Below are 13904 nucleotides of genomic sequence, written 5' to 3'. Positions count from 1 at the left end.
GGTCGAGTCGGTAGGGTGAGGCTGCGGGTCGGCGGACTTGTGGCAGGAAGAGGTGTGCGAGAGATCTACCAAGATCTTCAGTGAGAGCTGATGATCGTCTGTCGACCAGGTCTGGCTGTTCTGCGACAGCTTGTAGTAGATCGGTGGATAGGTGGTGAGAGGATGAGGTGGGTGCTCTTTGAGCTCTTTCGAGTTTCTGTAGCGATGATGATTCAGCTCGCAACGTTCACTCGGCTGGCTGTGAGAGCGGCATGAGGCAGGGAGGGTCCTTTGATGAGAATGAGAATGTTTTGATCATCACGGAAATGATTGATCGCTTAGACGAAGAGGGAATTGTCGCGTCGTCGCGCCCCTGCGTGCCCTCTTCCTGCCTGTGTTTTGCCCCGTGATCTGATCACTGAAACGCGAATCATCATCCCGCAGCGCCGAGTCTTACTCGGCCGCCAGTACGCTCCTTCGGCGCCGTCACATCCCGAATCGAGTGTCCGTTTCGTACTTGCCTGGGTATCTATACGACGGAAGGATACAGCAATCAAAACAATCCCCCCGATCGCAGGGTCTCCGACCCCATCAATCCTCGTCGAAACAAAAGAAACAGCAGTGACACGCGCGCTACCCGATCAAGGGCGAAGCGACGGAAGCAAAACCCTCAATCAGCCGAAAACCCCCGATCGGCATCCGGCATACCATTCTATACAACTCGCAAACCAGCCCATAGAAGCGACTCTCTACTCATGCTACTCATCAATCACCCCCAACCTCTGCCCGACCTTGACCTTCTTCCCTGCCTCAGCCACAAACCTGAACCCTTCCGGCGCTTCGAAGACGAGGACAATCGTGCTTCCCAACTTGAACCCTCCCATCTCCTCTCCTGCTGTTAAAGGTTGGCCTCGTAGGAAAGAAGACGATTGGGTGTACACGGCTTCGGTGAAGGTATGGGGTGGATGTTGGGGGTATCGTTCGTTGGTTCGCAGGTTCTGCACATGTATGCAATAGGTATGTTAGCGATGTGCATAGGAGGGTTGCCAGGTGGAAAGCAGCGAGGCCAAACTCACCTTGTCAAAGTTGATACAGATACTGCCGACGTTGGTCGCACCGACGGGAACCATCCCAAAAAATCCATATCTCCATCGTCCGAGCACTATGACACAAAGCGGACCCTCATCAGCTTCACGATCCCTTTCTCAACGATGTTTGGAGACTCCGATCAAGCCGACTCACAAGTCACCCTCTCATTCAGAACAAACAGATCCTGCATCCTCTTCGCAATATACGGACTGACGCTAAACAGATCCCCCGTAAAGTGTCTCCGCTTCTCGACGACCCAGCTGGTGGGCGAATGGAACCGGTGGTAATCTCCCGGAGCGAGGTAGACTACCATGAAGAACATCTTGTGTCCTTCCTTCAGGGGCATGTTGGATCCCGTGTGCTGGTGCATGGGGGAAGTATCGCCGAGTTTGCTCAAAGCGCTCGAGTTGTCGTTTTGATGATCGAGCGTCTGAGACTGCAACGTAGCAGAAGGTCCCAAGCTCATAGCCACCTGAGCATCATGCCCCAGCTTGGTAGGATCGTTCTTCATCTCATCCGGCGTAGCGTCATGAGGCTGATTCGTCGTCTGAGGTTCCGGAGAAGTGTCGCTCCCCGAGTTTGGGTTGGGCTCCTTGACCTGGGTGTGGGATTGAGCTGAACCGAGGAGGCTCGACAGGGAGTATTCGATGTCGTTGATCTTGGCAAAGTGTTCATCTGCAAGTAAGGTACGACGGAATCAGCCTAAGGCCTCGTTATTGCATTCGACTCTAGCGATTTCCGGACCCACCATCCACTGTCTGTGCATCCCTGTTGGAAGCGATCTCTTCTACTTCACTGACACTCTTGCCACCCGTTCCCAACAACGCGCCCAACGAGTACGTAATCCCCTTGACCTGCTCTACCCTCCCACCTTCCGCAATCTCCCCAAAGTGCAGTACCGTCCCATCCGCTGGGCTGACCAAAGCCGCCTTGGTATCGATCGGTCGAGCTCCATCTTGCAGTCTTCGGTAGAAGAACTCTCCCAGAGATTCATACGATGTAAGGTCTTTGGGCTCGATCTCGGAGAGGTCGCACCCGAAGATGGCAGAGTAGAGCTTGAAACCAAAGGGACGGAACCAGACGGGGAGGACGAGACCGTTTAGGTATCCCCAGAGTTGGGACAATGATCGGAGAGGGAGAGCACCGAGGACCGTGACCTGGGATCATTTCAGGAAACTACTCATCAGCATCTCTCAACTATACCAGGCGAAGTGCGACGTTCAACTGACCTGCCATGGTCCGCTGCTCTTCATCTTAACCCTTGCTCCGCCCTCGCCTTCGCTCTCAACGACGGCTTGGTCCTCCTTGGCTCCGTACGCAAACGGACTCCTCTTGTATTGTATAGCGACGAGAACAGCGGCCCCGAGGGCGATTGGAATAGGGTACCATCGGGTCGGCGTCGAATTCCATGCATGACTTAGACGGGCTGTCAGGTTAAGGATGTGCGGTCAGCAGGTACGTCTGGCATGCAACCCGAGTAAGAGGCATGACTCACCTCCCAACGACTGCTTCTTCGATCCGTCCGTATTCACACTGTATGCCCGCCGTGTTGTTGATCTCGCCGTCGTTGACCTCAAAGGACATGCTACTCTTGATGACCTCGCCGCGAACCCCGTGGTACCCCAAGCTGCTCGCTGCAACCGGGGCAACCGACCAACGAGCGTCGTCGTCCCGTTCATTGTAGTCGAACGATATGAGCTAGAGCTAACGAACTCTGTCTAGCTTGTGAGTCGGCTATGAGTTTGAGATAACAGCTTCAACAGCAACAAATGATCTACGATCAGGGGATGCCGAACAGAGGATCTGAGGTCGAGCATGACGAACATCGCCTTGACACCCTGTGGAGACAGATGACGCCACGCGGCTGGGATCGCGTACGGCATTCATCTCGGAGCCGAAGCCAGCGACTCGATTCACGGCATTTACGGCAGATAACGTATCTCTCAGAAAGGCTCGCGACGCGTCTCTGCTCCAGGATTGCGGAAATCAAAGACGGCTGTTCACCAAGGAAAAGCGCCAATCCCCGAAAAACGCGCTTGTTATCCTCTTCCCTTTCCCTCTTCCTCGCGCTCGAAGTCGACCTCTTGTGAACGACGTCGAGTGATCGTAAAGGGATCCCACCCTCGGTTTTTGTCCTTTTCTGCACCCAACCCCTCGTCAAGAAAAAGAGCCGGAGAGTCACCTTGTCAAAATGGCCAAGTCAAAGAACCACACCGCGTGAGTTGATGATTTTGCGGGGGGATGTTCGAGTGGGTGAAGTTGGGCTGAGAAACTGATGTGCTTCGTTTTCCGCATGATAGCCACAACCAGGCCTCCAAGGGTTAGTCGAAGGAAAGGGAGAAACGCCCGTTGAAGAGGGAGATACACGGCGGGAGATAAGGACGGGAACTGATTAGGCGGTTTTAACCTGAAACAGCTCACCGAAACGGTATCACCAAGCCCAAGACCCACAGGTACACTTCGATGAAGGGAGTTGACCCCAAGGTCAGTTGACGGTGTTCGTAGCAGCGAGGTCGTATCTCGGTAGCTGACGGGAATATCTCTTTGATGACGGCTGACTACTGTCTGGACTGGATATTTGACGTATGGATAAATGATGGGGATGATTCGGGACGGACGTACTTTACCTGCTACTTGCAATTACCCACGGCAATGGTCAAACTCCTACATACCTGCGCAACCGGAACCCGGCACATATATCGCAACAAACCGCAACACTCATCTATCGTTGACACCACCTCGACAGTTCCGACGAAACGCCCGATACGCCGCTCTCGGTACCCAGAAGGCTCTCGCCGCTGCCCGAGCTTCCTCTTAAATCCCTTCCTGAACAACCACCTCTCTCGGGCGTTCCTTTCGGATACTGAAATAAGAATCTGAATGGAGAAGAAGGATTGGCAATTCGGACAAGGATGGATTTGACTGGACGGACGGATTAGTGGACAAGTTGGATGGACTGGGAGATGATGACGAGGTGGAGCGGGAACGGCTTCGGGAAGGGATGACCTGGAGCTAGGGTGGACCTTGAGATATAAAAACAAATTTCGAGCAACATCCGACCGAGACGGACGGACGCACGAGCGGGTGTGTTTCTGGATGTCACGGACAGAGGGAAGAAGCGGGCAAGTGGAAACCCAAGTGCTGGAATCCCTTTTTTCCCATTTGTTTTACGGCACCAACCGGCTTTCATCCTTGGACTTCTCCGAGTCTCGTGATCCGAGATGAAGGGATATGAAAGGGAGGAGAACGGAGGTCGTGAATGGGCGAACCGCATATGCATATCGATTCTTTTCTGACTTGAGCATGGTTGCGAAGCGAGCTCAGCGTGAGCCGCATTCAGTGCGATCGAGCGCATCCGCCTATGGCTGGGCTCTGGTCGCAGAAACGACAAAGCACGATCGCTTCATCGTCCTTTTCTATTCGTGGCGCTCCTGTCCCAGATGAGCAACTTTGACCCGCCCCACAAGATGTGACCGGTAGTGAAGCCATCATCCTTGAGCTTCTTGCCCTAAGAATTGGCAACATGCGTTTTGTCCGAACGTCAAACTAAAATGACAGCCAGAAATCATCGCAGATCAAGCTCCCCGTCAATCCGCATACTTGTCTATCGGGTACAGAGTCGCTCATCACTGAGTACATTTATTACTGTCATATGCTAGTGATTGTGGCGCGAGACCGTCACGACCGTCTTAACTAGTTGCCAATTCGATCGCCGAGATCGCGCTGCAAACAGTTGCATATTTGCGCAATTTCTTTCTGGACGAGTACAAGGTTGCTTATAGTACGCATAACGATTTCGGAGTGAAGTTTGCTCCAGAAACGACAAGACTAGGCAGTAGTAGCAAAACCTTAACCAGGAAGAATGATCGACGGGAATTTCCATTCTGGCTACGTCATGCTCCAAGCTACATGCCCTTGAAAGTAAACTAATCCATTGCTTTCTCGACGGCCCAAACGAGATCACATAAGCAGTCGATGAAAGGATCATATATCCCCATATGTCCCCTCTATATAAACGTCTGAGAACCTAGGCTTACATTTTTGGTGAAATACTGCTGTAACGCGAATATGCTACAAAACAACTCATTCGAGCCGAAAGCTGCTGTGATTGCCGGACCACTCGCGGGAGTTGTAGGTTAAGAGATGTCACACTCTTCCAAACACTCGCTCCACTGTTAGACCGCTTCAAAACTCTTTCTTTAATGTTCAGGACAGGAGAAAAGGCGAAAAGAGATTGCCGTGGGACCGCTTGTGATGGTGTTTCGGAACGAGTTATGACCACTCGGACGGCTTTCGAGATTGATTGGAATCGGAAATTCAACCATGGAGCTACGGAATATATCACGGCCCAATCATACTTCAGTTCTGAGCGATGATCTGCGTGAAATCAACCTAGACTGCTGAGTACGAACGAGTTGCCGAGATGGACGGCGCAGTTGCCTAAGAAAGTGGCTGAGGATTCGCTCCAGAGCTTGGACTGGTCGACCTTTCGCGTGGCAAAGTAAGCCCCCGCCCTCGGCCCCTGACCGACCACGCACCGCCGGATTGAACCCTCGAGTTCCACCTTTCTGATCAAACCATCACGATCACCTCGCACGTCGTCACCTAATTTCGTCGCACTTTTCAAGAGTCACATCCTTTTCGCTATCGTTACTTCCTCTCATTCGCCACGACAGTGCCCTTGCGTCAGAGTGCGCGATGGCCAAGTGCTTCTGACCAGCTCGACAACCCAACTACCGCATCCCTCCCTTTCGCTCTCGGCCGCTCCCCTCCCGCGCGCGCTGAAGGCTGATCGACGCCCTCCACTTTGTGTCTCTCCCCAGCCAGAAATCAATCACAAGACATTTCCCTTGTTCACATCAACTCGACCAACCTCATACTCGTCGCACCTTTCTCCTCCTTTGTGACCCTTCATCATGGCTGTGGTAGCCTCTACGATGGGCAGAGTGCTCGAGAGACCCGCCACGGCCACCCTGGGCAACGGCGACGAGGTCACCATCAACGGTGAGCGAGAAAAGTGCAAGCCCAACCTGGCAAATCTAATCGCGAGCACATCACGACCGAACCCTGCATAGACTATGTATACTTTGCACCTCCCTGGTCTGAGCGTGACGGTAAGCCCAGTATCGAGACCTCGATTCGATCCTACATCGGTCTTAGAGTCCATCCTGGTAGGTTCCCCATACTCGATCGCTAGGATCATCGAGTTTCTGCCACCGACTGCGGCCAAGTACAATCACAACGTGAACAAGGGTCCGAGCAAAGAGCGACACGTCAGAATCGCACTTTTCTATCGACCGAGCGAGGTTAGCATCACCAAACCACTTGCGTCGTAGGCACAGGTCGTCTGACTAGTAGTTCCCGTCATTTTTACTATGCTCCGACGGTCAGATCTCGGGCAGGCTTGCGACCGATCACCGACTGCTACTCGCTGCGATTCACTCGGAGGTCCACCCGGTCTCGTGGCTCCGAGGCAAATGCTGGGTTCGACACCGGGAAAAGATCGAAAACCTGCAAGAATGGAAGAAGAAGCCCGACCACTTTCACTACTCTCGGCTGTTTGATCCGTACATCAAACGAGAGTACGAGATGATCAGGACGACGACCGTGACCAATGGTGAGCGACGAAACCATCCTCGTCCTTTTTGGCTCTCGGCCCTTTCCGGCGCGCGTTCGATCGCCTCGACCAAACACGACATGGCAAAATCATGTCGCTCCGGTCGAGATTTGAACCGACCGACATCCATACCCATATACCTCCTTTTTCTTTTTTCGGAACCGAGATGTTCACGCATAGTTTTGGATTGAAACAGTACCTGACTACGTGCGACGAGTGCTCGCCAAGCGATATGAATTCCTCGTTGTCGAGAAGGAAATGGTGGCGGACCTGACGGATGCCTTTAGAACTTGTCGGACATGCCTCGAATGGGCTGCTAGTCAGGAAAGCGTCAAGTGCGAGTGCGTAGCGACCGAGTCTTTCGCGGCTGATAATTGTCTCCTCCGATCGCTTACATTCTTCCTCTCTTTATAGGATCTGCAAAGCATGGTATCACATGGACTGCGTCAGCCCGCCTCTACCTGCGAAACCGACCAGGGGCTACAGTTGGATGTGCTCACAATGCATGCACGACCGCGTCAGCCGGACAGGAGGTAAACCAGAGGATCGCGTTGCCACGATTCCGATGACACAAATCGCTTTGGCTCGAGCAAGTCGGGGCAAGGCCAAGGAAAAATCAGTGCCCATCGATTACGACAAGCCCGACGCCTTTTTTAGGGGTTGGAATTTCCGTTACTTCGGGTGCGCTTTTTCCGCAGTCAATCTGTAGACTTTTCAGATTACTGATGGTGCGATTATTCATAGTCAATACACGGTAGCTGAGCATTCGGTCGGTAAGCCTAGCAAAACAGCTGTCCGGTGTTCTCAAAATAGCGCCCTGAGACTCCTTGCTTTTCCCCACAGATTCGGACGATCCGATCTTTCCTCGTCAAGTGACCCGTCTTGGTCAGCGCTACCAGGCTGTCGTCCCGACGTGGGAGGAGCAACAAGTGCTTGAAAAGGCGCGAGCTGCAAACACGACGCCAGACGAAGATTGTAAGTATGAAATTAGCTTGGATTTCACGTTCGAAAATCGCTGACTCCTTTGTTCCATGGCTTTTTACAGTGCCGGAAAGAGGTACTGCTGAAGAGGGATGTTTCAGCACACCACAAAGCGATCGTGAGTTAAGTGGTCATCCTAGTAGTGGCCGAACAACGTAATGACCTCGGCCTCCTCTCCCTCAGCCGAGGTCGCAATCACCAAAATGCGGACGATGCGTCTCGCTGTTCCCGGCTACTCTGTCGAAGCATACGACCACACTCTATTACGGAATGCAATCTCGGGTTCGACAAATCTGGAAAAGTATTTGTCTTCGAGAACAGCAGAGGATTTTGGTGGCAAACGATACGTGCGAGACGTGAGTAGCGCCAATCAGGCAACAAGCCGCGATTTCGTCTGATGACCTCGATTCTTGCCTCAGTTGAACCCTCAAGAACTGGAGATCTTCGAAACCGAATTGATGCGATGGGGCTCTTTGGAAGCGCACGAGACGGCCAAGAAACTCAATCGAGAACCATGGGAAGTCGTTCGATTCTACTACAAGTGGAGAAACGAGAAACTGGCCTCGGAGAATGCGACGATTCGGGACGAGATAGCCCATGCCAAGACAGAACGGCAAAGGCAGAGGCTTCAGCTTAGCTATAGTCTCCACGAGCCACCAGATGTTCCAGTCAAGGCGAAAAAGGAAGCCAAGGCGAAGGGGAAGAAGGCTCCGAGGTATCTGCCCAAGAATCACAAAGCCGTCACGGGTGTGCAGAGCGGTGCCGCCTCGGTACTAGGTCATCAACGGGAAGCCACTCCCGAGACCGATGCAGAAGGTTCGGTGTGGGAAGAAGAAGAGTTGACGAATGCCAAGCCAGCTTGTGCGGCTTGTGGAGTCAAGAAGGATACCAAGTGGTGGAAGGCAGCCCGATCGCAACAGGGGTCGTATCTCTGCAATCATTGCGGGTGAGTCAGCGGGTCTCGATCGCAACATGCCCGATCCAAATCTCATAGATACGAACGTGCAGTTCCTCTTACCGTAAATACGGTGTATCTCTCCCATACCGTGCGCATCTCGAGCGCTTGACGGGTGAGAAGCGCGCCAGCACGCCAATAGACGAGCCGAGCAGCAAGAGGCAGAAGGTATGTTTCTGGTCCCTCCTATCAATTGTTCCGGTCATAGCTCAACACGTCCCGAATCGACTAGATTGCCGCCACAGCCGGCGGTTCCAAGGCAGGTACACCACCGCCGCCGCTACCAGCGCCCGCCAAGCTGGCTCCTTGCGCTTACTGCTACAAGATGGAACCGAAACCGATGGCTCGCTGTCGCAATTGCACTTTTGCAGTGCATCCAGGTGAGTTTGCAGCCCTCGACCTGGTTGATGACCTGCTCTTTCTTATACATTTCACGACCTTACTCCATAGGCTGTTATGGTGTCCCCAAGGAGGAGATTACGGATATGTGGCTTTGCGATCCGTGCGCCAATGAAAAGACCTTGGAGGCGTCCCTCGTGAGTGTTGCGTGACAGCAAGCAGGACTCCTCGCAATGCAGCTAAGCCTGTCGCATATCAGGACATCACATGCGTATTGTGCCCAAAAAGCCTGCCCAACTTGCGTCGACCGCTCGCATATCGACCCCGTGTCATGCCCGAGTTCGACTTTCTCCAGGCCGTCAAGCCGACCGAGGGGTACAAGTGGACCCACGTCTTGTGTGCAACGTTCACACCGGATCTACAATGGTCAGATGGCGGACATCTACAATTGACCGAAGGCATCATGTCATTGAAGCCGAATCAATTTGGAGATGTAAGTTTGGAGTCGTTCTGCAGTACTTCGATACTATAACTGACGGGTGTGAATCGGTCACAGTGCGACATTTGCGGACAATCACGAGCAGGCGTGACCATTCGTTGTGGCGATTGCCCTCGACGGTTCCATCCAGCTTGCGCGTGGATGTCTGGATACCGTTTCGCGTTCGAGATGCACTCAACAGTAAGTGATGGCAAACAAGCATTGCTGCGGACGTGTTCGCTGAGACGTCTCTCCTCGATAGACCGGTGGCAAGTATCGACGAGAAAAGGCCGAAGCTTCGATCATCACGTTCAAGGGTGTTACCGGTGTCTTGACGCCGCAGTGTCTGTGTACCGATCACTCGATCTCAAAGGACAAGCGGTACTTTGACATTACGGATATCGACCCGGTCTCTGGCTTGGTGAGCGCGATTTTGTGGTCGGACTGTCTGACCTGCTATTGACTTGTACTCGTTCGTCGCAGTCGGCACTTCAAGCATACGCTAACTCGGCAGGTCAGGTACCACGGGAGCAGTCGTTCGGTTTGTTGCGCAAAGCCAAACGATTGGAGGACCAGGTGGCCAAGTGTCGATTTTATGGCGAGACAAAGGTGGACACTTCGTCCGATCCTTGCTGCATCGAGTGCGGGACGGACGCCTCGCCCAAATGGTACCCGCAAAACGATGGAGCCATACCGACAACACCGACGACGGCACAATCGACCACGAGCAAGAAATCGTCGGCCCCGATCGGCCCGCAAATCTGTCACCAGTGCTCGTTCCGAAAACGAGCCGGAGCCATCAAAACGGAATAACAACACGACGACGACGACAACAACGACACCCACGAAACACATCTTGCTTACATCATCATCTTGTAGATAATCAAAACCTCACGCGATACCCCTCCGCACCCCCGTTGGCCAGTGGCCGCATAACCAAGCGAATGTAATCATTTAGATGGATGGATAATATCATGATCATCTTGTGTGCGCGAGACCTTTTCGAGATGAATTACAAAGTGGTAGCAGTGAGAAATCGGACCCAAGACGTGTTTTATAGCGGTGCTTCATTCGGCGTCGAACGGATCGTCGAATCGTTGACGTCCAGGTTTTCAAGCATGGCAGCCAAGCTCGTCCCTTGGACCGCGTGGTCTCGAGCGAGCTGAGTGAGATCCGTCTCACTCTTCGCCCTCTCGAACCGATCCGAATCGGCATAGTCGGGTGGCGCCGCGCTCAACGGGGTGACTCCGCCTCCTAGGAATCCGACTCGAGCGACCTCGTATGACGGCACCTGGGAGAGAGGATCGACGACGGGCTGAGCCGATGGCGTATGCGCTGCAGTAGTCGACCCCGAGCCCGGACCGGAACCAGGTAGATTTTCCCCTCGAGCGTTGGCTTGCGATTCGGCGAGGTTGGTAAACGCGGCATGGGAACCGAGCGAGAATCCGTTTCGAGGCAAGTTGCTGGACCCCTGAGTGGCTTGCAACTTGGGCGAATGTTGTACGCTATGTGATCCATGGTGTTTGCCCATCATGGCGGTGAACGGCTTGACGCTAGCCAGATTAAACAACCCACCGGGAACACCGAGCGAAGGACGTCGTTCATGCAATGGTCGACGGATACTAGCGGTCCCGTTTGCCAGGCTCGAGTTGTTTGCCTGTACCGTACCGGTCGAGCTGGGTCGTTCCGGTGACGAAGCCCGACTGCCAGCGCGACTTCCTCCAGCGCTGTTCCTCCCGCTTCGGAAACCGAGTCGACTGGTAGGCCTGGATGGGCCTCTCGAGTCGGGCGGCGTGTCATGCGGAGATCCGCCGCGAGAGTTCGGGTTGGACCCCTGATGAGGGGCGAGTGCGCCGAGGGACATCATGAGCTCGCTATCAGCCCACCCGAGCTCCGGTCGAGGTGGAATGTCGTCGACAGGATGGAATCCATCTGTAATGTCCATGCCACCGGGCGTGGGCAAACCTCCAGCGGCAGCAGCTCGAAGCACAGGAGACCCAGGTCTCGAAGGCGCCCTAGACCCAGCTGGGGTGGCCCCACCGGAGGCCGGCGTCCTACCTCCCGAACCTGGAGTCCTATGACCGGCCGAGACGTACCCCGAGGTCGGGGTTTGGTTGTTGGCATTGGCGATCCGGTCATATACGTGATCGTTATAACTGGGCAGATCGACGTGCGTGGTCTCTTCCTGCATCCCGCCGAACAACAACGCCCTCGTACTGCTCGTCGCCGTTTGCGATTCCTCGAGCAGCGCGTGCGGGAGGATGTGGATGGGCAGGGCACAACGGAGTTCCGAGACGTGTCCGTCCGGGTTCGAGATGGCGCAGGACCACTTGATCTTGTGAGTAACGAAGACCGGGTGAATGTTGTGAGACGGCGTGGTCCACGAAGGTACGGGAATGGTAATCATCGTATCGATCTCTTCGTCCCCGATGAGGATGTCCTCTTCGTCCCCACGTTCCCTCATGTCGTCAGGGAACGCTGCGACCTGGCCCGTAGCACTGGGACCCGCCATCGGGGTGACGGCCGCCGAACTTGCGCCAGCACCAGCACCAGCCCGTCCTCCGCCTCCCAACCCAAAGTAACCGCCACTACCCGATCCACCCCCCATAGCACTTCCCGAACCTTGAGTCTGAGAACTTGCCGTAGAAGATCCCACACCCATTGCACCGGCTGCCAAGCTCGTCAGGTTGGCAAAACTCCCCGCCCTACTCAATGAGAAATCGCTCATCGGCGTCTGCGCTCCCGACGCATGTCCATGTCCGTGGACGAGCGTAGGTCCATGTCTAGGACTAGGAGGCGCACTAGGGGGAGCGCTGTTCATCCCATGGAATTCCCCTCCGGCTCCTTGGAAGTGATGAGCCGGAGCGACCGGTTCCGACCCTCTCTCCGTCACCCGGAACGCACGACCCTCCTTGAGCTCGTGCTTGCAAGTCGCTGCCACCCTGACTTCTGGATGACTGGAGTGCCTGGTATGTACGAGGGTGTATTCCTTGATGACCGAGGTTATGTGGGTCACCCTCGTCCCCTTGGCCAGCGGCATGAATTTGACGCTGACGGGGATCTCGTCACCGGCCGCGTAGGCCTTGTGGGGGAGGGTGAGGCAGTACATGACCTTTCCAGGCCAAGTGTTCTCGATCTCCAGGGTCTGATTGTACTCCAGAGCCTCGTTCGTGAACCCCCTCAGCACGGTAACGTTCTTCGCCGCATGGAAGTTGTGCTGGAAGGCCGACCTGTGAGCGGTAGCTTTCAGTTTATAAGTGATATCCGCGTCGTTCAGATAAGTCCGGATGGAAGAGGGCAGGTTTCCCGGGAAGGTAAAGTTGAAGGGGAAGACGTGTTGGCCGGCTTTCATGGTGTGGTAGTGTGATTTCTCGCCGGGAAGGAAGCTCCATTCGTGGGTGATGATCGGGTGGTTGTAATGGTGGTTCTTGGCCGACGACCTGCGTGCGTCACGACAAAATTCTCCTATCAGCTTCTTATACTCTACTTCCACCTCGACCTGAACCCCTGGGAGTCCGACTCACGCTCCAGCTTCATAAAAGACGACCTTGCCCTTGCCTTCCAACCGCATACTAATCTCCCTGATATTCGTACTCTCTTGCAAGTTCAAGACGACCCTCCCGCTCAAGAGCGCCGGGTTGTAGTCTGACCCTGCACCTCGGAGGAGGATCTCGTCGTTATCCAGCTGAATGTCGAGTATCGGCAGGGGGACGTGGTGCCCATGCCCATGTCCGTGATGTCCATGACTACCGTGATTGCTGTGGCTATGATGATGATTGAGACCAAAGAACGACGACGAACCTCCAGGAGTGACAGCTCCTGAAGAGAACGATCCTGATAGCGGGGTCGAGCTGCCCGAATATGACGGGGTGGACGTTCCGGAGATGCCTATCGGCTGGGGCCGGATGGAGCTGGGGGAGGGCGAGTATTCCATCTTGAAGTGAGGTGTCGTTTAGCTAAATGTTTGGGTGGTAGTATGAGACTGCTTTGGTAGTTGTGCAAAGTGTTTATGGTAGATTCTGGTGTGAAAGTGTCAGAATCGAGATCGAAGACGTTGTCGGTTCAAGAGTTCGCGTGCGCAGAGCGAGAGCGATTCTTGGGGGTTCGGGTCCGGGGAAACACAAGCTCAAAACTTCCGGCTCGGCCTTGATCTGCCAAGGTCTTGGTGTTTGTTTCGTATCCTTCTCTCTCTGCCAACCAGTAATTGAGTGGTTTCTGGGACGAGTTGCAGTTGCTCTTGTTTGTAGAGGTCCGGTGTGCCGAGGTCTGCGCAAGGTTGTGCTCGATGGAGCGAGAGCTTTGGAGCGGGGGGATGACGATTTTCTGCGCGGGAGGTTTCCTGGGCTAATCGCTAGGTTCTCGGACGGATGGGCTCTAGTTCACGACGACCCTTTTGAGAGCATTGCTATACTACGAAGCTCTACGATGCACGAGGATCAAAAGAAATCTCTTCCGATATGAAATTT

At 54.3% G+C, this 13904-nt stretch overlaps 4 protein-coding genes across 4 annotated transcripts; 2 read left to right on the top strand and 2 right to left on the bottom strand.

Moving 5' to 3' along the window:
• Positions 1–637: 637 nt before the first annotated feature.
• HD553DRAFT_297113 (phosphatidylserine decarboxylase) lies at positions 638–2850 on the bottom strand. Its single transcript, XM_046178536.1, has 6 exons — positions 2564–2850; positions 2298–2494; positions 1817–2225; positions 1222–1743; positions 1056–1141; positions 638–977 (listed from the first exon to the last, which is right to left on the bottom strand). Exons 1-6 carry the CDS (start codon positions 2745–2747, stop codon positions 738–740), a joined length of 1638 nt encoding a protein of 545 aa, XP_046036065.1. The 5' UTR covers positions 2748–2850; the 3' UTR covers positions 638–737.
• Positions 2851–3211: 361 nt separating this feature from the next.
• HD553DRAFT_312897 (60S ribosomal protein L29) lies at positions 3212–4364 on the top strand. Its single transcript, XM_046180161.1, has 4 exons — positions 3212–3285; positions 3369–3388; positions 3485–3552; positions 3815–4364. Exons 1-4 carry the CDS (start codon positions 3260–3262, stop codon positions 3884–3886), a joined length of 186 nt encoding a protein of 61 aa, XP_046036064.1. The 5' UTR covers positions 3212–3259; the 3' UTR covers positions 3887–4364.
• A 1318-nt stretch (positions 4365–5682) lies between these two features.
• Positions 5683–10396, top strand: HD553DRAFT_312895 (uncharacterized protein). Its single transcript, XM_046180160.1, has 18 exons — positions 5683–6072; positions 6144–6182; positions 6244–6374; positions 6460–6685; positions 6882–7026; positions 7100–7366; positions 7430–7458; positions 7529–7660; positions 7731–7784; positions 7850–8022; positions 8086–8612; positions 8675–8789; positions 8854–9001; positions 9072–9157; positions 9220–9453; positions 9517–9639; positions 9701–9859; positions 9922–10396. The coding sequence occupies exons 1-18, from the start codon at positions 5985–5987 to the stop codon at positions 10249–10251; spliced, it is 3006 nt and encodes a 1001-aa protein (XP_046036063.1). The 5' UTR covers positions 5683–5984; the 3' UTR covers positions 10252–10396.
• HD553DRAFT_50366 (uncharacterized protein) lies at positions 10393–13633 on the bottom strand. The gene is made up of 2 exons (XM_046184274.1): positions 12963–13633; positions 10393–12878 (listed from the first exon to the last, which is right to left on the bottom strand). The coding sequence occupies exons 1-2, from the start codon at positions 13370–13372 to the stop codon at positions 10493–10495; spliced, it is 2796 nt and encodes a 931-aa protein (XP_046036062.1). The 5' UTR covers positions 13373–13633; the 3' UTR covers positions 10393–10492.
• Between the last annotated feature and the right edge of the window lie 271 nt (positions 13634–13904).

Source organism: Filobasidium floriforme (genome assembly GCF_021052385.1).
Source record: "Filobasidium floriforme strain CBS 6241 chromosome Unknown HD553scaffold_13, whole genome shotgun sequence".
Classification (NCBI taxonomy): Eukaryota; Fungi; Basidiomycota; class Tremellomycetes; order Filobasidiales; family Filobasidiaceae; genus Filobasidium; species Filobasidium floriforme.
The sequence above is the reverse complement of the archived record's forward strand: the minus strand, read 5'-3'. Positions and strand labels throughout refer to the sequence as shown.